The sequence below is a fragment of the Melanostigma gelatinosum genome (assembly GCF_949748355.1).
Source record: "Melanostigma gelatinosum genome assembly, chromosome: 13".
In the NCBI taxonomy this organism is placed as follows: domain Eukaryota; kingdom Metazoa; phylum Chordata; class Actinopteri; order Perciformes; family Zoarcidae; genus Melanostigma; species Melanostigma gelatinosum.
This window is the reverse complement of record NC_136646.1, coordinates 20,128,775-20,150,863: the sequence shown is the minus strand read 5'-3', so window position 1 is coordinate 20,150,863 and position 22,089 is coordinate 20,128,775. Positions and strand designations below refer to the sequence as shown.

General features: G+C 43.8%; 1 protein-coding gene across 1 annotated transcript in view; it reads left to right on the top strand.

The window, feature by feature from the left end:
* The window catches only part of mgat5b (alpha-1,6-mannosylglycoprotein 6-beta-N-acetylglucosaminyltransferase B), a gene marked incomplete at its 3' end in the record, with an annotated part of 39,831 nt that extends 21,721 nt beyond the window's left edge, over nucleotides 1-18,110 (top strand). The window contains exons 9-17 of the mRNA XM_079282082.1: nucleotides 5,806-5,937; nucleotides 7,247-7,380; nucleotides 8,236-8,366; nucleotides 10,226-10,381; nucleotides 10,479-10,625; nucleotides 10,761-10,877; nucleotides 13,299-13,373; nucleotides 16,760-17,025; nucleotides 17,912-18,110. Coding sequence (XP_079138208.1) covers nucleotides 5,806-5,937; nucleotides 7,247-7,380; nucleotides 8,236-8,366; nucleotides 10,226-10,381; nucleotides 10,479-10,625; nucleotides 10,761-10,877; nucleotides 13,299-13,373; nucleotides 16,760-17,025; nucleotides 17,912-18,110 — 1,357 coding nt within the window. The remainder of the gene's footprint in view (nucleotides 1-5,805; nucleotides 5,938-7,246; nucleotides 7,381-8,235; nucleotides 8,367-10,225; nucleotides 10,382-10,478; nucleotides 10,626-10,760; nucleotides 10,878-13,298; nucleotides 13,374-16,759; nucleotides 17,026-17,911) is intronic.
* Nucleotides 18,111-22,089: the final 3,979 nt, after the last annotated feature.

Sequence of the window (22,089 nt, the reverse complement as noted above, 5' to 3'; positions counted from 1 at the left end):
AGATAAGCTATCTCTCCCTCCTGCAGAGTGCTGTTTCAGCCTGAGGGCTTGACAGCATCTCTACAGTTTGTGCAGCTCCTTCCTGCCGCAGCTCGCCCACTGCAGACTGATAACGGGCTTCTCGCTTGCCATCACGAACACGAGTGCTTCTACCAGTTGACGCACACACTCACACACGTGTTTGCACAAAGTGCCATCCAGTCAGGCCGACGAGATGGTTACATCTAAAAATACTATTGATTGTCACGCTGTCGAGGTGCGAGAGTTCAGACGGGTCCGGTCCTGTCTCGGACATTTTCTCAGCTTCACGCTGGCTGGTCAGGAAAATGACCGTGAACAAGATGGGATTTTCTGTCGATTTATTTTTCTGCCAGCGGGCGACGTGAAGCCGAGGCAGACTGGCTGATGATAATGGCCGCTTGTTATTGAGCATTGTATCCATTGCTGTATGCGAGAGGTAAGGGCATTGATGAGTTTGAGCTGCCCGTTGATCTCAAACGTGTGAAGAAAAGCTGCCTTGACAATCGTAGACCCGGGAGGTCAGTGAGGTGGGTAAGTCGCCGCAGTGAGAATGCTTCCGCTAACCGTGCTATTATTTACCCCACTAATTGGTGTCATGGCGTATGGACTCACTGCAGACTGACCCCATTGGGAATACCATCAGAAATGTTTCAAAAAGTGCTGAAGACTCGCAAAGAAACATCGTCCATGGTTAGGGCCAGTACTTTCCAACAGATGTCTATAGTACATGTCCTTGTGTGTTCATGTGTGTGTGCATTAAGGTCATCATGCCACGGCAGAGCGAGAGATGGACTTTATTGAGAGATTTGTATGGATTTTGTACATTTATATAAGTGTGCTGTGGGTTCCATTAGGGCTGTTATTGGTCTTTATTCATGAGGAAATGAAATGTTCAGCCTCAGAGAAAATATAATGGAAAGCTGAAATCGGAGGCTTTATATCAGGCTCAGACCGTAGTCTCTCTCCCCTCGAAGCACAACCCAGTGTACATATCGCACTCTTTTCATGGCCATCTTCAATTGGCCAGTTAATGGTAGATGCTGAACATCCATGAATCCCTTTCCTGTGACGATGAGCGAACATAAAAAGGGAACATTTCTCTCCATCCCTTACTCTCCCACGCGCTATCAAATTGACGGATCATTATGTGGGTTGTGCTCCGACAGATTCCCTCGGGCTTGTATCTGTTTACATTTCCTGCTCTTCACTTTCCGACCCAGGCTTCCCACGAAACCGCCCGCTGTGGTTCTTACGTGGACAGGAGAGTTTAGCATTTTCTCCGACAGACAGATTAGTCACAACGGGAGCTTAGCTCTGGCGGGAGTCAAGCTGTTGGTTTGCATCACATAATTGCCTCTAATTGGCAACCTTCATTCTCTGCGATGGCTTCACTGAGTATTCACTTTGGCTCAGTGAAGCCAAATCAGTTATGCTCACACATCCCGCCTTCAGCCAGTCTTGTCCACTCCAGATCCTGCAGATGCTCCGCTGAGGTGCCGTCTGTGAACAAACAGGTCACAGTCTTTCCTCTTTCCACAGTGGCGGGCCGTCAGGGCCTGCAAGGCCTTCTCTGCTGGCCTAAACAGAATCACAAAGCTATATACCGGTATATTTAAAAATATATATATATATATCTATTTTATAATTTAATAATTTTTCTTAAATGCACTACATGTATTATAATTTATAAAAATATTTTCTCATTGCACAGCTACTGTCTTCATCAGTTGCTCTGCTTCCAGTGCAGCTTGTTTTAAGTAGAGCTTTTATCCAATCAGATCTCACCTCTGTGTCTCTAGGTAAGAACAGAGCCAGAGGCCTGCAGACTCTCACCTGCAGCCACTGCAGATTAAAGTGAATGGGGACGATATTGTTGATTGTCATAGTGTTCAACCAATGACATCTTTAGTTTGACATGTTGGGCGTATTCTTTGACGTGTCAGCGGCTGCTAGCCGGCCTATAATGACGTCAGCATTGCATGCCGCTCAGTGTTCATCTGTAGCTTTCCCGCTAGGTGCAGAGTGTGCTGTGATTGGTCAGTGGGCGAGCACGTGACAATCGTAAAACGAAATTTAACAGCCAGCAGAGGCTGATGGGTAGTGAATCACATCACGTGATGCAGCTCAGTCTTTTAGTTTTTACAAATTTTCACCGACAGGTTTAAACCAATTTTCCCACAGATTCCCTACTCACTCAAAATAGTTATTTTAGGACTTTGTTTACTGCACTTTAAGAAAATGAGGCGCTCTTGTGATGTTGACAGCTCAGAAAGTGCTTCAAAAAAAATGAAGACAGAAGACAAATGAGCTGCTGACAACACAAAAGCAGAATAACATCTGAGCTTACTCCTCTTAAATGCACATATATAGAAGATAATGAGCACAAGTTACTCCTCACATTAACATAAAGAAAGGCTGTCATAGCGACCATTTGCGAGCTGAGATGGAGCCATGCTGCGCACCAAAGTGGCCCGTCGGCTGTCTCTGATCACAACAGCGTCGACGTCTGAGTTCTTCTCTCCTGTTATCCTGCAGTCTCAAGGGGTCGACCAGCATGCCAGACTCTGTTCCCTCTGGCAGGCCGGCTTCACACACATCAGCTCTCCTCTCTGTCGTTCCCCTCTCACGGCGAGGCCGCCTTGCTGCCCTCGTATGTACCTGTAAATCTGCCTCAGCCAATTCCCCTCACTGTTGGACATGTGCACCCTGTAATGCAGTGACTAAGGGGTCTCCAACGCTCTTTTGTCTGACTCTCTCCCTTTTCCCCAAACTGGTGAGCTGCAATGGTGCCAGTAGCCAGCTGTGAAACAGAGAAATTGTGCCTGAGCTTATGTTTAAGAGCCAGATCCAGCGTCGTCCAAAACCTGTTCAAAACACAATTGTACACACACAGTGACATAATCCTTCATTCTACAGGACGTGGCCAGTGTGATCTCTTCTGAAACAACTCTGTTATTGCATTTTTAAGATTTGAAGAGCAGCTCTGTCTTGTTGACATGGCCGAGCGTGCTCACGGACGTGTTTATCCTGCTGAGAGGAATAAACTACACGTTCATCACAGTCGACCAGACAACACCAATATACCAATATAGACGAGCATGGCTCTTTTATGTGTGTTTAATCGTTTTTAGAGGACAATGGAGCTGTAACTCATGGCCACAGTTCTTGTTAGTACGGATACATTCATTGCTGGTTGTTGTCTTTTTATGGGATTTGTTGATAATGATAAAAAGATGAAATAATGCCAGCCTGCGTGTGCATCTGCGAATGACAGAGATGGAGTTGTTTGTGCTTGTGTATGCGTACTTTATAATGAACGTGTGCTTGTGTGTTACATATGTGTGTCCTCCCATTTCCAGACTCCTGGCTCCTTAATGCACTTTAATCCCTGTGTGCACTCTTCCTTTAATAAAGTTTGCCCGGATTTGCATATATCCGATTAAACCTCTGAACAGCAGCAGCTTCAGTGGATCAGTGAGGAGCAGAGTCGCGTACAGTCACTGCAATACATCTGCTCTCACATTTACCCGTGAGAGGCTATACAGCCAATAATTCAACCCGAAACACACAGACACACAACTGGACAGTAAAACCACATATGTGGCTGAAAGACATAATACATTTTTCACAAAAGGTATCTTTAGCATGTGCAGGTGAGTTTCACCTGTGGCAAATTTACAAGCACATTTTTGAGATTATAAAGTCTCATACATTAATGGGAAAAAACGTGTGTAAATGTGTAAAATGAAGAGTGCAAAACTGTGGTAATGACAAACAATGGGAGGGGATGTTAAGGTAGCACATTGCTTTACTTTGCCAGGATCAATCAACCTCATCGCACCACAGATGACGCCGTGAAACACGACGCTCACGTGAGCCGCTGAATGCAAAACATTCGGAGCAGACTCTCCATCATCCATCCATCCATCCATCCATCGGGTCGCAGCAGCAGGCTCAGCAGAGTATTCTGGACATCCCTCTCCCCGACAAACTCTAAGGACATAATTCACCCTAATCTGTGGTTCAACACAAGCAGATATGTTGGGGGCCTTTTCTGTGTTGTTTTCCCTTCAAACTGACACAGTGAGTTGGTCCCTTCAGAGCCTCAGTGTGGAACTATAGGAAAGCAGTGTGTTCAGGGTCATGCCTTCTTCACTGTGCTGGATTAAAGTGTCATCAAAGATAGAAGTTGTTCGTTTTTACTTTTCTCAGATGTCATCCTTATCACAATACAACTATTTACTATCCACTGTTCACTATCCACTATCTTTCAGAATTATTCCTCATAAATATGAAACTTTATAATCTTGCAAATTTATGGCTGCGTTATAATATTCTTTTTACCTGCAATAACCCTAAAACGCGGCCATAGTAGATAGCAGATAAAAGAAGAAGAAGAAGAAGAAGAAGAACATTTTTGTTTGTGTAAGCGCTGAATTGCCTGCACACCTTTTGACTTGACTGATGAATCCGCAGTTTAAAGCACCGGCGGCTGACACACTCTTGCTCATTATCCCATCTGCTGTAGGGGAACCGGCCGCTATGTCTGTTTCCAAAGGCCGCGGTGCTGACTGAACATGTTCACTGTCCAAAGAAAGATCAATACAGGCTCTCGTTGTGTGTGTGTGTGTGTGTGTGTGTGTGTGTGTGTGTGTGTGTGTGTGTGTGTGTGTGTGTGTGTGTGTGTGTGTGTGTGTGTGTGTGTGTGTGTGTGTGTGTGTGTGTGTGTGTGTGTGTGTGTAGCAGCGAGAGAAAGAGGGAGTACAGTGTGAGGTCAGAGGCCCGCTGTAAAACTTTCTTGAAGTGGATGCAGTTCGACAACACTGAAAGCTGTTCTATTTTCCAGCACAGTGACTAAAGACGGTCTTTTCTTCACTGCTTCCTGTGGTTTGATCTCCATTCTTGACAGAGTTGGTTTTGGTTTGCTTTTCTTTGTAATATGAGACTTAATACAAAGCCTTGACAGAGCTCTTTTTTGATATGAACTCCTTTGATCACAGACAGTTTACGTTATGTTTTAAAAAATATATATATATCAACATCCAGGACCTTTTCTTTTGCCTGTAATTTGTTCAGTTCCACATTGAGAAAGCTGCAGGAGACGTGGCTGGATATAAACCAAGGCTAAGTTTCTCACATCTTCATTTCATTTTCTGTCAAAGGAAATGGAAATGTATCGCAGTAAAAGTCAGTTTTTGTGTCTGGTCCCTCAGAGCTGTGTTATCATATTAAGATTTTACAAACTGCCCCTTGTTGTATTGTCTTGACATCAAGTAAACTGCATTTCGTACACCGCAGAGTACTTTACAGATCTGCACATCCACTGACTCTTCTCTGACTTGCAAGCTCACATTGTCATAGAATGAATATGAAAGAATATCATGTGCCCCTTATGTGGAAAACAAAATAAATGTGGTGCACAATGGAGAGTCTGAGGATGAAAGTTATTACAGTTCAATCTCTGGGGAGCATGAATGTGTGCACCTCATTTTTATTTAAATTTGTTTTATTTTATTATACTATATTGATCCCTTTAAGGGGGACATTTTTCTCTGCATTTGACCCATCCCTGTATATAGGCAGTGTATATTGACATAGTCCACACATGGATCAGCCTCTGTCATTACTGTGCAATGAGTATTTCAATTCTCTCTTTCTTTCTTTTTCCCCTTTACGTTTGTGTGCTTCATCTCTTCGTTGGGATTACAGAGATTGTTGTTGTATGCCGCTGTGCACACTGTTTGGCTCAGTTCGACAGTAAAATCCCATCTGACCTGTTTGCAGGTTTTTGGGGGTCCCTCCAGGAAGAGGAAACTGTCCTCTGACAGGACCTCTGCCCTTTGACCTCATCTACACCGACTACCACGGCTTGCAGCAAATGAAGCAGCACATGGGTCTGTCCCTGAGGAAGCACAAGTCAGTTTTATTCTCGCTCTCGCTCTCTCTTATGAGTGTGTCTTGTCATTCCCAATTGTTTCCCTTGATGTAAGTGCATTGTTTGTTGCATTCATTTCTTGTTTCCAGTAATTGCCTTATTGCTGAAATACTTAACTATTGGCTTATTGACTGGCTGGTGTTACAGACTGGTGGACACTGGGCCGGAAACTTTACTGTTCATCAGCAAAACTCTCCCTTATGGGGCATTCAATCTGGCCTCTTTACACAGTGATTCATCAACCAGGTGCAGGCTTCATCACTTTGAAGATCTTTGAAGATGTTTCCGTGTTGATGCTGTCGAAGGAGTGTAATCTATTCCCTGCTGAAGCGTTGCCTTCATATTATCAGAGAGAACGTTTTCCAGTCTCACGCACTGCAAGAGAGTTTAGCATCTCCTTCAAATGTATTTCAGAGATTCGTCCAAGTGTTTGACTCAAATCCATCTCAGACTTGTCCAGGCTGCATCATGATCTGTTCCAGCGGAGGGCCGTGTGTTGGCTGTGATTTAAGCCTCAGACGTCTCACCTTGAGGCTGGAAAGCTCGGCTCAGTGAGGAGGGACTGGCGGCGGACGTTGATATCCATCACCACTGACAGCTTTACGAACCACCAGTCTGACAACAAGACAGTCATCGTGCTGAAATGAACTCTTATTCCTCAAAATGAGGATGCCATCTTTCATGGCTGTCAATCTCTCGTGTGAAATAGTCTGGAAACCTCTGGGCTCCTCTTCGATTTCCAAAGTGCTTCATCGGCGAGTTATCAACATGTGACTTACTGTGGCGCTGAGTGACCAGTGAGCAGGTCTGCCCGGTGTAGATGGCCAATCACAGCACTTAACTCCCAGTCAATCACAGCACTTTAGGGCGGTACTTGGTTAAAAGCAGGTGGGAAACAATTAGGCCGGAGCGACGGAAAATGTAAACATACAGTGAGTAGAGATGAGCTGATACATTATTAGTTGGAATATCAAACTTTCGCCAAATCCTGTCGGAAGTACAGCCAAAACATTTTCTTCTCAAGAAAAGCTTTACATGCAGTTACTTGTTCTTATTGTAGCAGAACTGGTGCAACGCTGGTGCTATAATATGCCTGTTCTGGTTCTCTGGGGAAAAAACCACACCAGAGTGGCAGCTAGTCACGCTCAGAAACAAATGGATCTGTCAATTTCCAATGCTGTGCCTGCATATATGTGCTATGTGGAATGAACCGAGCTAGGAGCAATGAGTTTTATTTGAAAGACAACTGTGATCTCATTTTCGCGCAGCCTAATTCTCCTTTTGTCCCAGGTGCCACATCCGAGTGATTGACACCTTCGGCACGGAGCCCGCTTACAACCACGAGGAGTACGCCACTCTGCACGGCTACAGGACCAACTGGGGCTACTGGAACCTTCACGGCCGGCAGTACATGACCATGTTCCGTATGTGGGCTTTCATTCCTCTCAGACAGATTGTCTCTTTGCTGAAGTGAACTGATCTGCATAATTCTCACAGATGAGATCAAAAACGTGATACGTGCGCGTGTTCGTGTGACTGGAAGTACGAGCAGATTGTCTCCAGACGGTAACCGGCGAGCAGAGACAGAAGAGACACGCTCGGGGAAAAAACACAAGCATTCAGGGCACATTTGGTGAAATTGGTGACAGGAGAAACTTCAGCTGTTTGCGTCGTCTCCCATTAAATCAGCGACAATCGGCAGCCCCGCTGCTTCCACCATGCTTTCATCACAGAGCCCGAAACTGTGCAAGCTTTCACCTCGAGGTAGAATTGACTGGAAATACCGTTTCTTCTACCTTCCCACTTGATAGCTCCCTGCTGTCGTCGACTTCCTTTGTGTGCGCTGCCATTCATCGTGTTGTTTTGTATGCTGACAGTTGTAAGCTGTGGCACTTTAAAGCTGCAATCCAAAAGTCTTTCAATTTTAAAACTATAGCAAAGATGAGGGTGAGGAAAGTGTTTTGTAAAGTTGTTTCACTTCGTTCTTGCTGTGCAACAAAAGTCAACCAGACAATTGATGCGTATGCAAATACATTGTGCTGTTTATTTAAAAGGTTATCGGTGGCAATGTTTTACAAATCAATGGAACAATTATTCATATAAAAAAACACATTTCAGCTTCTCAGAGTCCCCGCAGTTGTCCCTTCGTTCTGTATTCTCTGGACGCACAGCAGCCTGGATCTCCACTCCGCGTCCTTTAGTTCAGTCTTTCTTTTCTTTGAGACATGAAATTGGACATTTACGGTCGTGTTGCCGGTTGCTTTGTTTATCCTTGGCAGCCCACACTCCAGATAACTCCTTTATGGGTTTTGTGGCGGAGGAGCTGAATGAGACGGAGAGGCTGAACATTCAGCGGAACAAGGTTAACAACATGGCCGTTGTGTACGGCAAAGAAGCCAGCATGTGGAAGGTCAGTGTCCCCGGCAAAACGCTCTGTTGCATGTTTTTAATTTGTGATTGGAGGAGAACCTCTAATCTATAATGCTTTGTGTGATTTGGTGACTTTAAAAGTAACAATGCACGGTCTATCTCATATTGTGTGATTTCTTAGATGCCTCTCAATTCAATACAAATTGCCGTGTACTTTTGTTCAGCTTATGTTAAACAGTGTAGTGTTTGGTGTTTTTGTTACAGCCTCCTTAGAAATCAATTCCTAAAGCTTCAAATACAGCACTTTGTACTGGACGAAAAAACTATAAATATAGGCTAAAAACAGAGCTCAAGTAAAGCCCACAGGTAAAATTGTAACTCCTGTTTATGCTCCCCAAAGCTCCGCTGTTGTCTCGAGGGGGAACACAGCGCCGTACTTTAAAAACTTCTGCTTTCAGGGAGTTATTATACCCCGACACACAACATTGACAGATCTATCGCATGTTATAGTTGTTGCATTCATGAGCTTCCGAGAATTTGATAAAATCAAGATGAAGTTTGGAGAACTTCTGAATGTCACTTTCCTAATCAAACCTGCACAACCCCCACTAGATGTTACAAGTTAGTCCTCCGGGAACCTGTCCTGACGTGTGACGGTAGAGGAACAATCGCTTTTGTTTGGAGAGTAAATTTTCCCTTCGAGCTGCTGGCAAGATGTCTCGTTCTTGCTGTAACTTTGAAGTGTGCTGCAGCCTCCCACAAGGGTTGGTTCACTTCACTGACTGCAGCTTTGTTCCAACACAACATTCCCCGTTTCTCTGAACAACTTGAGCTGCAGTGTAACATTCGCGCATCCGACAGATTTGCACCGTGAAGCCGGTAGTGTTGGGGTCTCTCCAGACAGTGAATCCCCCCTCGATGAGAGCAGCCTCTTCCTCCACCTTTTGAGGTTTTGAGTTCCACATGAGAGATTTGGTATCTGTAAAGGTAAAAGGAGGAAAAAGGACGAATACTTGATGTCATATTCTGTCTTTTCCTCTATACCTGCTTCTCACTACTCCACTGCCCTCCTCTTCTCACCCTGTACTTTTCTACATTCATCATCCCATGATTCATCATTGATGGATTCCCACAGCTTCAAGTAAGTGCACCTGCTTTTCACTGGCATTATTGATTTTTCGAATAGCAAAAAACAAAAAAAGACTTCTACTCTGCTTTTTGTTGCCAAAAAATGTATATAATTCTCTTCAGTTGTGTTGGCATGAATTAATCAGAGCCTAACTTTTGAATGTCAGTTCAGGAAACAGAACTTTATTGTGCAGAAAGGTATTTAAAATATAAAAAAATATCTCCCAACATCTAAATCTGTTACTAAAACAAAGTTTGTCATTCTTTCCTTTTCACTATAAATTTGGTCATCATTGAAATTCATTGTAACTCGCATGAATCCATGAATGTAAGCTAGACAGTGTGATTTCATCTCCATTGAAATGACATTTATAAACAAGCTTACAAACGCTGACTCGGCTCATTTTAACTGCTTGCCTCATTTCCATTCACCACTACTTTTGTTCAGGCTGGGGTGATACTATTGCCCTCCCCAACACCTTTGGGCTTTTCTCCTCTGCCCTTTCAAGAGCTGTTGTGTGTAACACTGATGAATCTATTCAATTAAGTCAACCGGACACAAGTCGGTGCTGCAGGGAAAACTTCACACAGTGTTGGCATTGCAACCATATTGCCAAACACAAAGTGAGCAATCAAAGGCTAAAACCAACCAATAGGGATCTGGTGCACTGAAAACACTAGTCCCACCCTTGTAGCAGTGTTTGCAATGATAAAGCAGTAACTCCACAGTGTCCATTTGTAAGTTTTCAGCTCATGCTGTGTGTTTCAAAGGGAAAGGAAAAGTTCCTGGCCATTCTGCATCGCTACATGGAGGTCCATGGGACGGTCTACTATGAGACACAGCGTCCTCCAGAGGTGCCTGCCTTTGTTAAGAACCACGGTCTGCTGCCTCAGCAGGAGCTGCAGCAGCTCCTCAGAAAAGCCAAGGTAGGAACATCACTGAGGCTTTCGTGATCTCAGAAAATGTGTGTGTTGAACCTGTGTATGAGCACACTCATGATCTCCTTTTTATTTTCCTGTCAAGCTGTTCATTGGGTTCGGCTTCCCCTACGAAGGTCCCGCCCCTCTGGAGGCCATAGCCAATGGCTGCATCTTCCTACAACCCAAGTTCAATCCGTCTCACAGCTCTCTCAATCATGACTTCTTCAGAGGGAAGCCCACCTCCAGGAAGGTAGATGCTCTTATTTTCATCTTGGCCATAACGATGAAGGCACTTATACAAGCATGTAAATATTAAGTACACAGATCTTGACTTCACTTGTTTTATTGTGACTGGGAATAATACATCCCATTTATTCCTGCCCAGGTGTCCTCGCAGCATCCTTATGCAGAGCAGTACATTGGCCGGCCGCATGTCATCACCATCGACTTCAATAACTCTGAAGAGTTTGAGGCGACCATCCGTGAGATCATAAGAATCAACGTATGTTAATGTGTTGATGTTTACCATCCAAGATCAGCAACAAAAATAATGGCCCGATAGTACTATCGTCTACCACAGTACACCGCTGCATAATGATTATAATAGTTTTCTTTAAAGCCTGGCGTGACCCACTTTTGCAGCCCTCAGCCTTTAATAGACCTCTTCATCATGGCTTCCTGCATTACAGCGCGATGCTTAGCTGGCCCGCTCTCCCCTCTCCGTGCTGCTAATTGCTTGAGATATTATGCGACTCAGGAGGTAGTCTGCGCCCACACCTGGGTTTACATGGCAACCTTCCAGAGGCCAGCCCTACAGACAGAAAAGCATTGTCCGCAGCAGATCATATTAATCAATCACGCTGTGCTCAATCTGTCGCCAGAACAACACCGAGCAGCCGCCTCTCGCAGTGCCAAGATGCATGTGTTCCTCTCTACCTGCCAGGTTCGTTAAATAGACCTTGTGTGTCCTGCTGATAGAGGCCAAATGAAGTACCACTTGTGGCGCTGGTAAGTGCTTGAGAAGTGGATCCTAGTGAAAGGAAAAACAATACTAATCACAAAGGCTGACTGGGCAAGTGTCCCCTTCATTTTAAAGGATTAGATGAAAGGAAGAGCTGCTTCATTTCCCATCATCGTGATGAGCATACCTGATGCGTACATGTGTATTTAATTCAGACACTGTTGTAAAATAATTACGATTTGTAATCTCGGTTGAATTTCACATTTTCACAGTATAGATAATACCTATAAACAGAGCATCAAAAAGTGTGACATTTTGTGAGAGCCGCTCTCTTACTGAGAGTTAGAGGAGGAGATTTATTGATCACTAGAAGCTGGTTAGCTTCGCTTAGCTTAGCTTAGCTTAGCTTAGCTTAACACACAGAGTGCAAATAATACAAATCTGCACCTCTAAAGCTCACTAATTAAATTATGCTGTGCGTCGGACTGTTTCTTGGCTGAGAGCAGTCACTTCCTGTCTCCAATGGTTGCCTGGCAACTGGTCACTTTGATTACACTTTTGTCTTTGTACTAATTGAACAACCAAGATATAACATGTTAATTAGTCAGCTTTAGAGTTGCTGGTAGGCAAGAAGACAGAACCAGGCTAGCTGTGTTTCCCTCCGTGTCCACTCTTTGTGCTAAGCTAAGCTAACGCACTGCTAGCTGTAGCTTTGTATTTACAGTACAAACATGAGAGTCAATCTTCGTATGACAACAAATAAGCGCTTTTCTCGAAATAACGAAGCTTTCCTTCAACTTCTGTAGTATTTGGATAATAGGAGTTGTATGTGATGAAATGTTTAAGTTGAATGAGATGCATCCTTGTTTACGAATATCATATCTACTCAAATCACATAATGTTCTTCACGCAACACATATTGCTGCTCAAGTTGTTGATCGATGATGGCATGAAATGATGGATGTTGCTCGCATTCATTTGATTTTTTTGTGGCACAGCAATGCAGTCAGTTAATGTATAAGTCATTTAAAAAAAGTGTTACGCTGCTGAATTCAAATCGCCCTCGATGAAACATTGTTTTTCTCTCTCGCTCAGATTCTAATATATAAATATGCCCAAGAGGCAAATTGCATTGCGAAATATCTGATGAAGTGCCAGATACATTTCATTAAACTCAGATGAAATAAAGTAATAGGAGAGTGCTAAAAGGAACACAACACTAAAAGGAACCATCGATCAGTTTAAAAGCCTGAGTGCTTCAATGGCCTGATAGTAAACAATGAGATCTCACTTCAGGTACCATGGGAGAGATTCATTCAATCACTTCCTGAGCTGAGAATGTACACCGATATATTCATAGTAATTGAAATCATCAAAATATAATATTTTTGAAACGTAGTGATGACAGAAATATAACCCAGCTTACATCCAAAGACATTAAACTGCAGTCATGTTCCTACAGCACCAGCAGAACGTCTTCCTGTTTCACAGATAGCATAAAACACTGGAGCGCTATTGATCGGTGTCTCTGTGAATTACAATCTATTTCCTGTCAGACAACGAGTGACAGGCTGTAACAGCAACACTGATAACGGCACCCAGAGGACGAACAATGCAGAAAAACATCAGCCCCCTCAGTACTGGATGACCTGTGCTCTGCTTTCAGTTGAATCCATTGTTTGACGTTTTGATGTGGTCGTCACTACACATAATGAAATCAGTTTTCATAGCTGTCGCCTGTGATGTATTAGGTCATTGATTTTAATGTGTGGCATGATATAAGCCTCTCACAATCACGCTAATGAATATGTCAGCTTTGATTAACTATCAGATGCTCTGTTCCTGTAATTATAATTTCTTATTTCACACACACACACACACACACACACACACACACACACACACACACACACACACACAGCCCCACTGTTTCTTCATCTGTGTGAACATCTGTGCTTGCAGGTGGAGCCCTTCTTGCCCTATGAGTACACCTGTGAGGGGATGCTTGAAAGAGTTCACGCCTACATTCAGAACCAGGTGGGTCTCAAAACTCAACCAAGCCAGCAGGCATGCTGGGTAAAGTCATAGTGATGCAAGAGAAAATATTTCCCGCTGCATTTGTTGCATCATAGCAGATCAGGTTGGTCATAGTTTGGTGGTGTGAATAAAACACAGAAATAAAAACCAGATTTATTGTTCAGCTGCTTGTGCCTGGCTCAATGTGGCTCATTATAAGAGAAGACGTGCAGTGCAATAAACTATAGCAGCTTAGTGAACAAATAATCTTACTAAATTACCATTTTAATCATCACTACAAAGGGAGTTTAGGTTAAATAGTAGTAGTAGTATGTGTAGTATGTGTTTTTACAGTATATCTTTTATTGACAGTTTGAACATAGAATGCAGCTGTTCCAAACACTTTTCAAACCAGGAAGGTGCACTCAGTAGAGGGCAGATCTCCGCCAGGTGTGTGTCTGCAACGGCTGCTGCTGTAATGTCTGAACGAACACAAACCACAGTTGTCCGACTGCCGTCACGGCGGAGGTAATAATTACATATAAAGTAAATAGGTTGCTAGGCTGCGGCTTGGCAGTGGTTTCAGTTAATTTCTACGATTTTAACAGGCCTGAAAATACACTTTAGGCCTTCTTACAAAACATCAGCTTTTCCAAACGTCCACAGTCTCCCCATTTCAACAGATGTGCGTCGCTGGTGGTAAACACAATAGGACGGAATATGAATGAGGCCAATTAAGCGGTACGAAGGAGAAGTGTATTCACCTCCGCTCATTCGGTCTTCATTGTGAGGCGGCTCACCTTCTTTGTTGACAGGAGAGAGGAATAGATCTTCTTTGGCATGCTGGGTCCTTGTTCCTCGGCCAATCCATTTTATTTCATGAAGTACCTGAAGCACCTTTTGTCCCCCTGCTTACCTTCATGGTTGCGTTTTTAGTCTAAAGGGTGCCGGTGTCTGTATTCATTTAATTCTCTGTTTGGAGGAATTCAAGCAAACGTTTTCACAAGTTCCAGGAAATGTCGGCTGGATAAATGATGATAGCTTTAAGAACAGAAGCAGCACGAGGATTTAGAGGTCTCTTCTCATTAAAGCCTTCATAGAGCCATTGAATTCAACTAATAAACTGAACTTCTATTGAGAAAAATCCTTTTCTGGGCTTTCTTATTTACTTATAGCCACAATGCGTATCCCTCGGCCACGCTGCCTGGGTCGGTTATTAAATTCTTTGCCGGCGGCAGCTGCGAGTTCAATAGACGAGCACGGTGACTCATTTTTCGCAATGATGGTCCTCGAGGATGGCGATGAAAGAGAAAAATAATACTCGCACTTAAAAAACGGACGAGTTATCCAACCTTTTATGCACATGAAAATGTAAATGAGTCCATCATTAAGATATCATTTTATTGTGCATTTTACTGAAATCCAAAGTGAATGAACCTGTTTGGTTCAGCTCAAACAAACTGTCTGGTTTGTTTGAGCTGGTGTGAAAGCCGTCAATCGAACGCACCAACGCAGGACTTTATGATCGCAGCTGTGTGATTTTAGAGATTTCAAAATCCATCTGCTGAATGTGAAACCTGTTCAGGAAGCGATCTTATTGAACTGTATTTAAGGCCGGACATTTATCAACAAGTTACCTGTCCGTCTGTATAACGCCCCGTTCATTTACACACATTTTATACTGTCTTTGTACAGATGTTGTTGTCTTCTGGTACATCCGTCATGGGATGGTTGCTGTAGTGTCTTTCCGTGGCAGGTTGAAGGAATGTGACACCATCACTTCCCAAGCTGTCACTCACACACACACACACACACACACACTGCCCGTCTGGCATGTACATTGTCAGACTCCCAGCAGACTCTCCTCTCTCGCTTTTCTTAAACTTCTCTCCCACCATTTTCAAGTTTATTTCTAACTTCTCAAGTCACTTAAAACTTTTTACCCTCGTTTGTCTGCCCTGTGACTGAACCTCTCCTCGTCATCTGTCCCTTTTACAATCAACTCTGATGACAGCTCAGTCTCTTCCCCTGTAAACGTTGTCTGGATGATGCCGTGATGGCACACATTTGTTTTGTTGTGTCCCCGTAGCAGCGGAGTCACTTGATCGACTTTTCTCATTTGGCTCCAGAGACACGCTGGTGGAGGTCACACACATTTAGAGATGTTTGTGAAAAACAATCAGTGAGGACGATTTCTCGTGACGGTCCGTGGCGTCGTCCATTTGTATGTCGTGGTTCAGAATGACAATGACCCCGCTGACCCGTTACAGCAGGAGATTGATCCAACTGGACAACATAGATCTGAATTGGTTGAACATGAAACCTACAGATGAGGTCATCTTTCCCCACTATGTGGCAGGTCAATGGCAAATGGTGGCTCCAGTGAAATGGAATGAATGCTCATAGCCAATGTAAAAGCTTGATTGATTGAAGACATGAATGTTTGTTTTATAGGCATATTTAAGGAGGAAAAGCACAGGTGTGTGTGATAAGATTAGTGATGGCTGAATTCCATTTTGCTGCTTCAGCTTCAAGGTACCAGAAATACAACCCAGGTTTGTGTCAGATGTTCATTGTTCCTTATGTGTAGGATTGGACATTGTCTGACTTTGATGACTCAGAGTAGTATTAACAACATATAATTATAACATTTATATCATTTCCTCACAAGCCCCACATTCAAAACACAATACATGCACACATTAAAAAGAAACTTGTTTTTATTAATAAAAAAAAAAAGATAATTCCAAACAGTAGCATCTCCACACGCCCCTGCTATCCATCCCTGTCTCTTAACCTTGCCCCGTTCCGTGTGTGTGTGTGTGTGTGTGTGTGTGTGTGTGTGTGTGTGTGTGTGTGTGTGTGTGTGTGTGTGTGTGTGTGTGTGTGTGTGTGTGTGTGTGTGTGTGTGTGTGTGTGTGTGTGTGTCACAGATGCTGTCTTGTGTTCAGGAGTGGAAGAGCAGCAGAGATGGAGAGATCGGAAGCCTAGTTATTGCCTGCGGGTGCTGGGAGCCTGTTTTAATAAACGGGTCTGGAGGCCAGTGGGACATGTCAAAGCAATGTTATTACCTGGGTCTTATGAATAGCCCCAGCTGGAGGGGGAAACTAATCAGGCCTCTCACCAGAGCCTAATTCTGCCTCCAAACATCATCTGTTATTGGGTGGCATAACTGCATTCATATCATTTCCTAGAAGATTGACGAGGACTTGTCAGCTCTGATAAGCAGCTCTGTATCATAACGGTTCTTTTATTGTTTCCTCTATCAGCTGTCCACACCACGTGTACCAGAGCTGAATGCATGATTTGTCAGAGTGTGGAGTTTATTTTGGATGACAGGTCAAAGTGTTTGCAATATAACACGGAACATATTTCTGATCTGGGTCTCTTTGTCTTTTCACCTGCAGGACTTCTGTTCCCCTGAAGCTCCGTTTCCTCCAGTGAACTCGTCCTGGCTGAGCAGCGCTCCCGGTCCTTTCGTCCTCCTGCCGAACTCCAGCATCCTAACCTGGGCCGCCAACGCCAGCTCCTACTCGTCCTGGCCACCCCTCAGCGCTCTGCGCCTTTTGGCTTCGCTGGAGGGCCAGTCGTGTGTGAAGGCGTGCCAGAGTGCAGGACTCATCTGTGAACCTGCCTTGTATCGTTTCATCAACATTAAGGAGGCCTTCAGCGCGTAAGATGAGGGATACTTTGTTGACTGACAATTGACTGACGAACAATTTGGCCCCAAACCATTATTTATTATATATATACAGTATATATATATATATGTATATGTTTTTTGTTTTTGTTTTTTTTAATTGAAAAAACAGATTTTTGGGTGCACATGGGGCGGCTGTTTCTCAGGGGTTGAGCAGGTCGCCCACTAATCGGAAGATCGGCGGTTCAATCCCCGGCTTCTCCATTCAGCATTGCGAAGTGTACTCTGACAATATGCTGAACCCCAAATTGCTGCCGAAGTGTGTGTGTGTGTGTGTGTGTGTGTGTGTGTGTGTGTGTGTGTGTGTGTGTGTGTGTGTGTGTGTGTGTGTGTGTGTGTGTGTGTGTGTGTGTGTGTGTGTGTGTGTGTGTGTGTGAGAGAGAGAGAGTGGATTTAGCATATAGATTAGATCCTGATGGGCAGTTTGTATGGCAGCCTCTGCCATCAGTGTATGAATCGGTGAGAGGGTGAAAAAGTCCATTCACCATTATCAAGTCAACTTTACAGCCGTGATAGTGATGTACAGTACATTGACCAATGCACCATCCACACTGTTGATTACTTCTTGATAAATTCTGGACTTTTTGAGTTGCTCATTCTGCAAAATAATAAATTGGTTTCAGTAACTTTCCCTCTCCACAGCGTCACGGCTCATTAGCACATCTAGTTTCAAAATGATGCAGCAGCACAAACTACAGAGGAAGACCAAAGCTCACCCTTTTCCTGTCAAATCTCAAGGGGCAGCACTGTAACAGTAATATGAATCATATTACTGTGGTGCATTAGTGGAAAAATAACCTTTAAAAGTCTTTATAGTTGCATCCTAATCTGTGTCCTCCTCTTCTGTCTTTGTCTCCAGGCTGGAGCTCCAGTGTGACGGACTGGAGTCGGAGATGAACCACCTCTTCCCTGCCTTCTCAGCAGAGCATGCTGAATGTGGCCTGCAGCAGGATCCGCTGCTGTTCAGCTGTGCCGGATCCGGTGCCAAATACCAGCGCCTCTGCCCCTGCAGAGACTATCGTATCGGCCAGGTGGCACTGTGCAGAGACTGCCTATGACTAGAGGAGCATCTGTGGACGGAGGCTCTTTCCTAACACTCGGCATGATCTCTTTGAAAAGGAGAGTCGATGGTGAAATGGTGTAACACATGAACTCTACTCCTTTACCTCTGACCAAGGACTGGCTGCCAAAATTGTAAGACGGTATAACCTCTCAGGGAGCTGCATGATTGTACTTTGAATGTGTTGGGTTTGAAGCCTCAGTTTAAAGGTTTACATGGCTGCATTAGGACCACCGTCTTAACTAAAGTCGTGATGGAATGTCTCATTTGATGGATCAGTTAGATTAGTAGAGTACAATCAAATGGAGAGCTTTGATTTTAAAAAATATATATATTGAAAATGCTTGAAATTCACAAGTGTGTTGACTCAGTGTTGTGTGAATACCTACAGTATCATAGTGGAGTTTGGATATTTGTACTAGATGCACCCAAAGCCATTTACACCATGTTGAGATGTCCTGTAACCAATATATTTGTACATAGGTGTTGTTTAATAAAATACAGACCAAGAGTAGTCGATGCCCTTATTTATGGATGGAAATTTTATATAATTATAATACATTTGTTGTTAAATTGTGAGATTAATTAATAATGATAAGATGTCATCAATCTAAGCAGGAAGGGTGATGCTTCAATTCTTGTGTTCATGCACATTCAATTATTTTCTGATTCACTGTCGTTGCCTCCTCTCAGCTCACCTCCTTTAGTCTCACGTAGGAGACACTCAAGTGTTTTTGTCTTTTGGACCTTTTTCGTGGGATCCTGGTTCTACGGTGATCCTAGTAGCTGCTGCGGTTCATCTCTTACAGCTCTGTGTACGTTTATGTTGTTGAACAGGAGCCTCTGTTTATATCTTGTTTTGCCTCAAGGTGTCCTCTATCCCACCACCTTTGGCAGGTCTTGCCGGGTCTAACTTTGATTGTTAGTGCGTGGAGACAGTGAAACAGGAATATTCACTGCCAAGTTCACATACCTTTCATCTCCTCTTTCGGCAGCATTGGCCTGAGGAGACTTTGGATCGTCCTTCTTCCCCTGCTGACATAAGCAACACTTGGTCCAGTTCTTTAGCTTTGACCCTTTTGCCATCCTGTAAATGTATGGATGTCCCTGACTAAGCCTTTACATAATCACATCTGATTGGTCAAGTCTTATCATTGACGCTAGGTCGAATCATAAACAGCTGTATTTCTAAAGGAAAGTTAAGAGGGCAAAAGTCCTGGTCCCCTTCTTGTTAACTTTTACAGATGAGCAATATTGGAAACAGTAAACATTACAAACTGGGATGGGGAGTGTCTACAGCCGGTGATAAAAAAACTCCCAGAACATCATTGATAACCATCGACCGAGCATCTGTGATATTGGAAGAGCCCAAAGAATACTAAAAGACAAAACCCACCCCATCCACGGCCTGTTCACCCGGCTGCCATCTGGCAAGAGAAGTATCAGCTGCCGCACCACCAGACTTCAGGGCAGCTTCTTTCCTCAGTCTTTGAGAATACTTGACTCATCCTCCACCCTCCACATATAATGCTGATGTTTCTTTCTTACTGTAGTAAAAATGGGACCACAAACTGCATCTCGCAGCACAACCCAACTGAAATAGCCCGGAGGTCTTCATACCACCAACTATGTCACTGTCATGTGAAATTGGGGCGCTGCTGGCAGGAAGAACAAAAGATTTTGCAGCTGTGTCCCAAAGACACAGAGAACAACTGCAGGTGTTTTTCACATGACACACCAAAACTGGGACGGTTGAAAATCTGCAATGTTTCCTGTTTTAGTTTGAAAGTCCTCGCCTCTTGTTTCTTTTCTTGTTTTACTTCCTGTCTTTATCCCGCCTTTGTAATTGTTTGCCCCGCCCTGATGAGTTTCACCTGCCCCTCGTGTACGGCCTCCTTCCCTGTGTTTAGTTTGTGTGTTTGTGTTGACTCTGTGTCAGATCATCACTCTTTTACTCTGTAAGTAGCATTCGAGCCATTATTCGGTTTCTCCTTCTGCTGCAACCAGCATACAGTGAAGTGTTTTAATATTTCCTGTCGCTCTCTGGTTTGTTCTTGTAGACGTAAAGTGTATTGTTGTTGTTAATATCCAGCGCTGTTTTAAATCCCCTTCACAGATGCACGTTGTAATATGCACAGAAACGATGCGATGTCGCTGAAGTCGTTTTCGTGTGAGCTGTTGCTCCACTGGAGCTGAAACCCTCCGCTAAGATAAGAGGGTTTTAATGAGACGTCCTCAAAAGACAGTCAGAATTTTCATTTAATGATGGCGCTGGTGCCTCTTTGACTGATAGTAAGGACCATTTCACAATGTGCCCATTTCGCCTCTGCAATCCATAATCTCTGAACTCATTATGAGCTTTCTCCCAAACGCCAAAGGAAAAAGAATGTGTGTGTGGTAGCTGCAGTCGGGAAGACTTTGAATCCTTCACGGATTTAATTGTGTGAGTTCAGGTGTTGGACAAAAACTTTGGAAAGTTAAGAAGAAATAGAACTGAAATCCACCACTTCAGCGTTTTCTGAAAAGGTATTTTTCTGTGAGTTAAACCTACAATGCTGCACCCACACTTCAGTATTCAGCTACACAGAGAGAAAAAAAACTCACCTTTCTGTGTGTTTTTCACTACTTCAAAAATTCTATTAATTTGCCTGCAAGAAAGAAATGGCACAATAAGAAACTGTTGGATACCGCATAAACCCCACAATGACGGCTTCCCATCCTGCAGATCCGATGTGCTCCCTTGGCAGGTGTTCCGTCCTGACGACCTGCTGATGTGGATCGGTCTGGGACTCGGCGTGCTCGGATCGGAAGCTCAGCGGTAACTGTTTCAGGTAAACATTAGTTCACTAATTTAGATTAGTAAGTCAGAAAATGACCCTTCTTCTCACCTGATTTATTGCCTGACATTGTAAACATGTTTATGTTTATGGACTCTAGTTTCAAGTCTTCTTCAGTACAGCATGATGTTCGTTCAGTAGACGATGGTCCCGTTTAGAGTCAGATGGACCATAAAGCTACCTCGCTACCACGTTGTCCGCTCTGGGAGTTCGTCTGTTTTCTTCTTACAACTTTACTCCTTTCACAGTGTTTTTACTTGATGACTGTCAAACGTCTTATTCAGCGTTGTGCTCAGCACCAGCCTCTCGTGTCACTTCTAGTTGCAAAAAAACACAATGACGACAAGATGGTGACGGTCAAAACACCGAACTCGAGGCTCCAAAACGACAATGGGTGACGTCACTGTGACTACGTCCACTTCTTATATCCAGTCTGTGGTTTAACCTCCTTAAAAGTGCTTTTAGATTCTTCTTTTTTATTTTGAATTGGTCGAAAAGACTTTGTTGTAGCAATCCTCCCAAGTTCTCATATATAGAAATGATGGTACAGAACAAGCTGCGGGGTGTAACAGAGATGATTTATCTTTGGACATAATAGCTATTCACACAATTACACAGCATGGCCCCGTCTCATTTACACACAAAACTGGGTTGTATATATCTATAATGTCCTGGCCGTGATGAGGTGTGTGTGTGTGTGTGTGTGTGTGTGTGTGTGTGTGTGTGTGTGCGTGTGTGTGTGTGTGTGTGTGTGTGTGTGTGTGGGTTGTTTCAGAGCTGCAACACAACAGCTCTCACGGCGCTGTGAAGGTGTGATCTCTTCACTTGTGAATTAGACGGTGGCCACGACACAGTATGATTCATAGCATAGCAGGCCACCTATTCTGAAAGGAGAGGTCACGCAGGCCTCGATGAATCACTTTTTCTCCGCACACAGCAGGCGTCTTCATCCCTCCTGCCTCACGCTCGCCTCCTCCCCCGTGCCCTCTCCGCTTACCGACTCTTTTACTCTCAATCCATCCAGGGTCTTCTTTCTCCTCTCAATCCTCGCCTCATTTTTATTTTTTTTCGATGCTGAAACCTTCTCCGTGACCAATTACCCACTCTTTCCATGGCTGCTGTGTATTTGATACTTCTCTC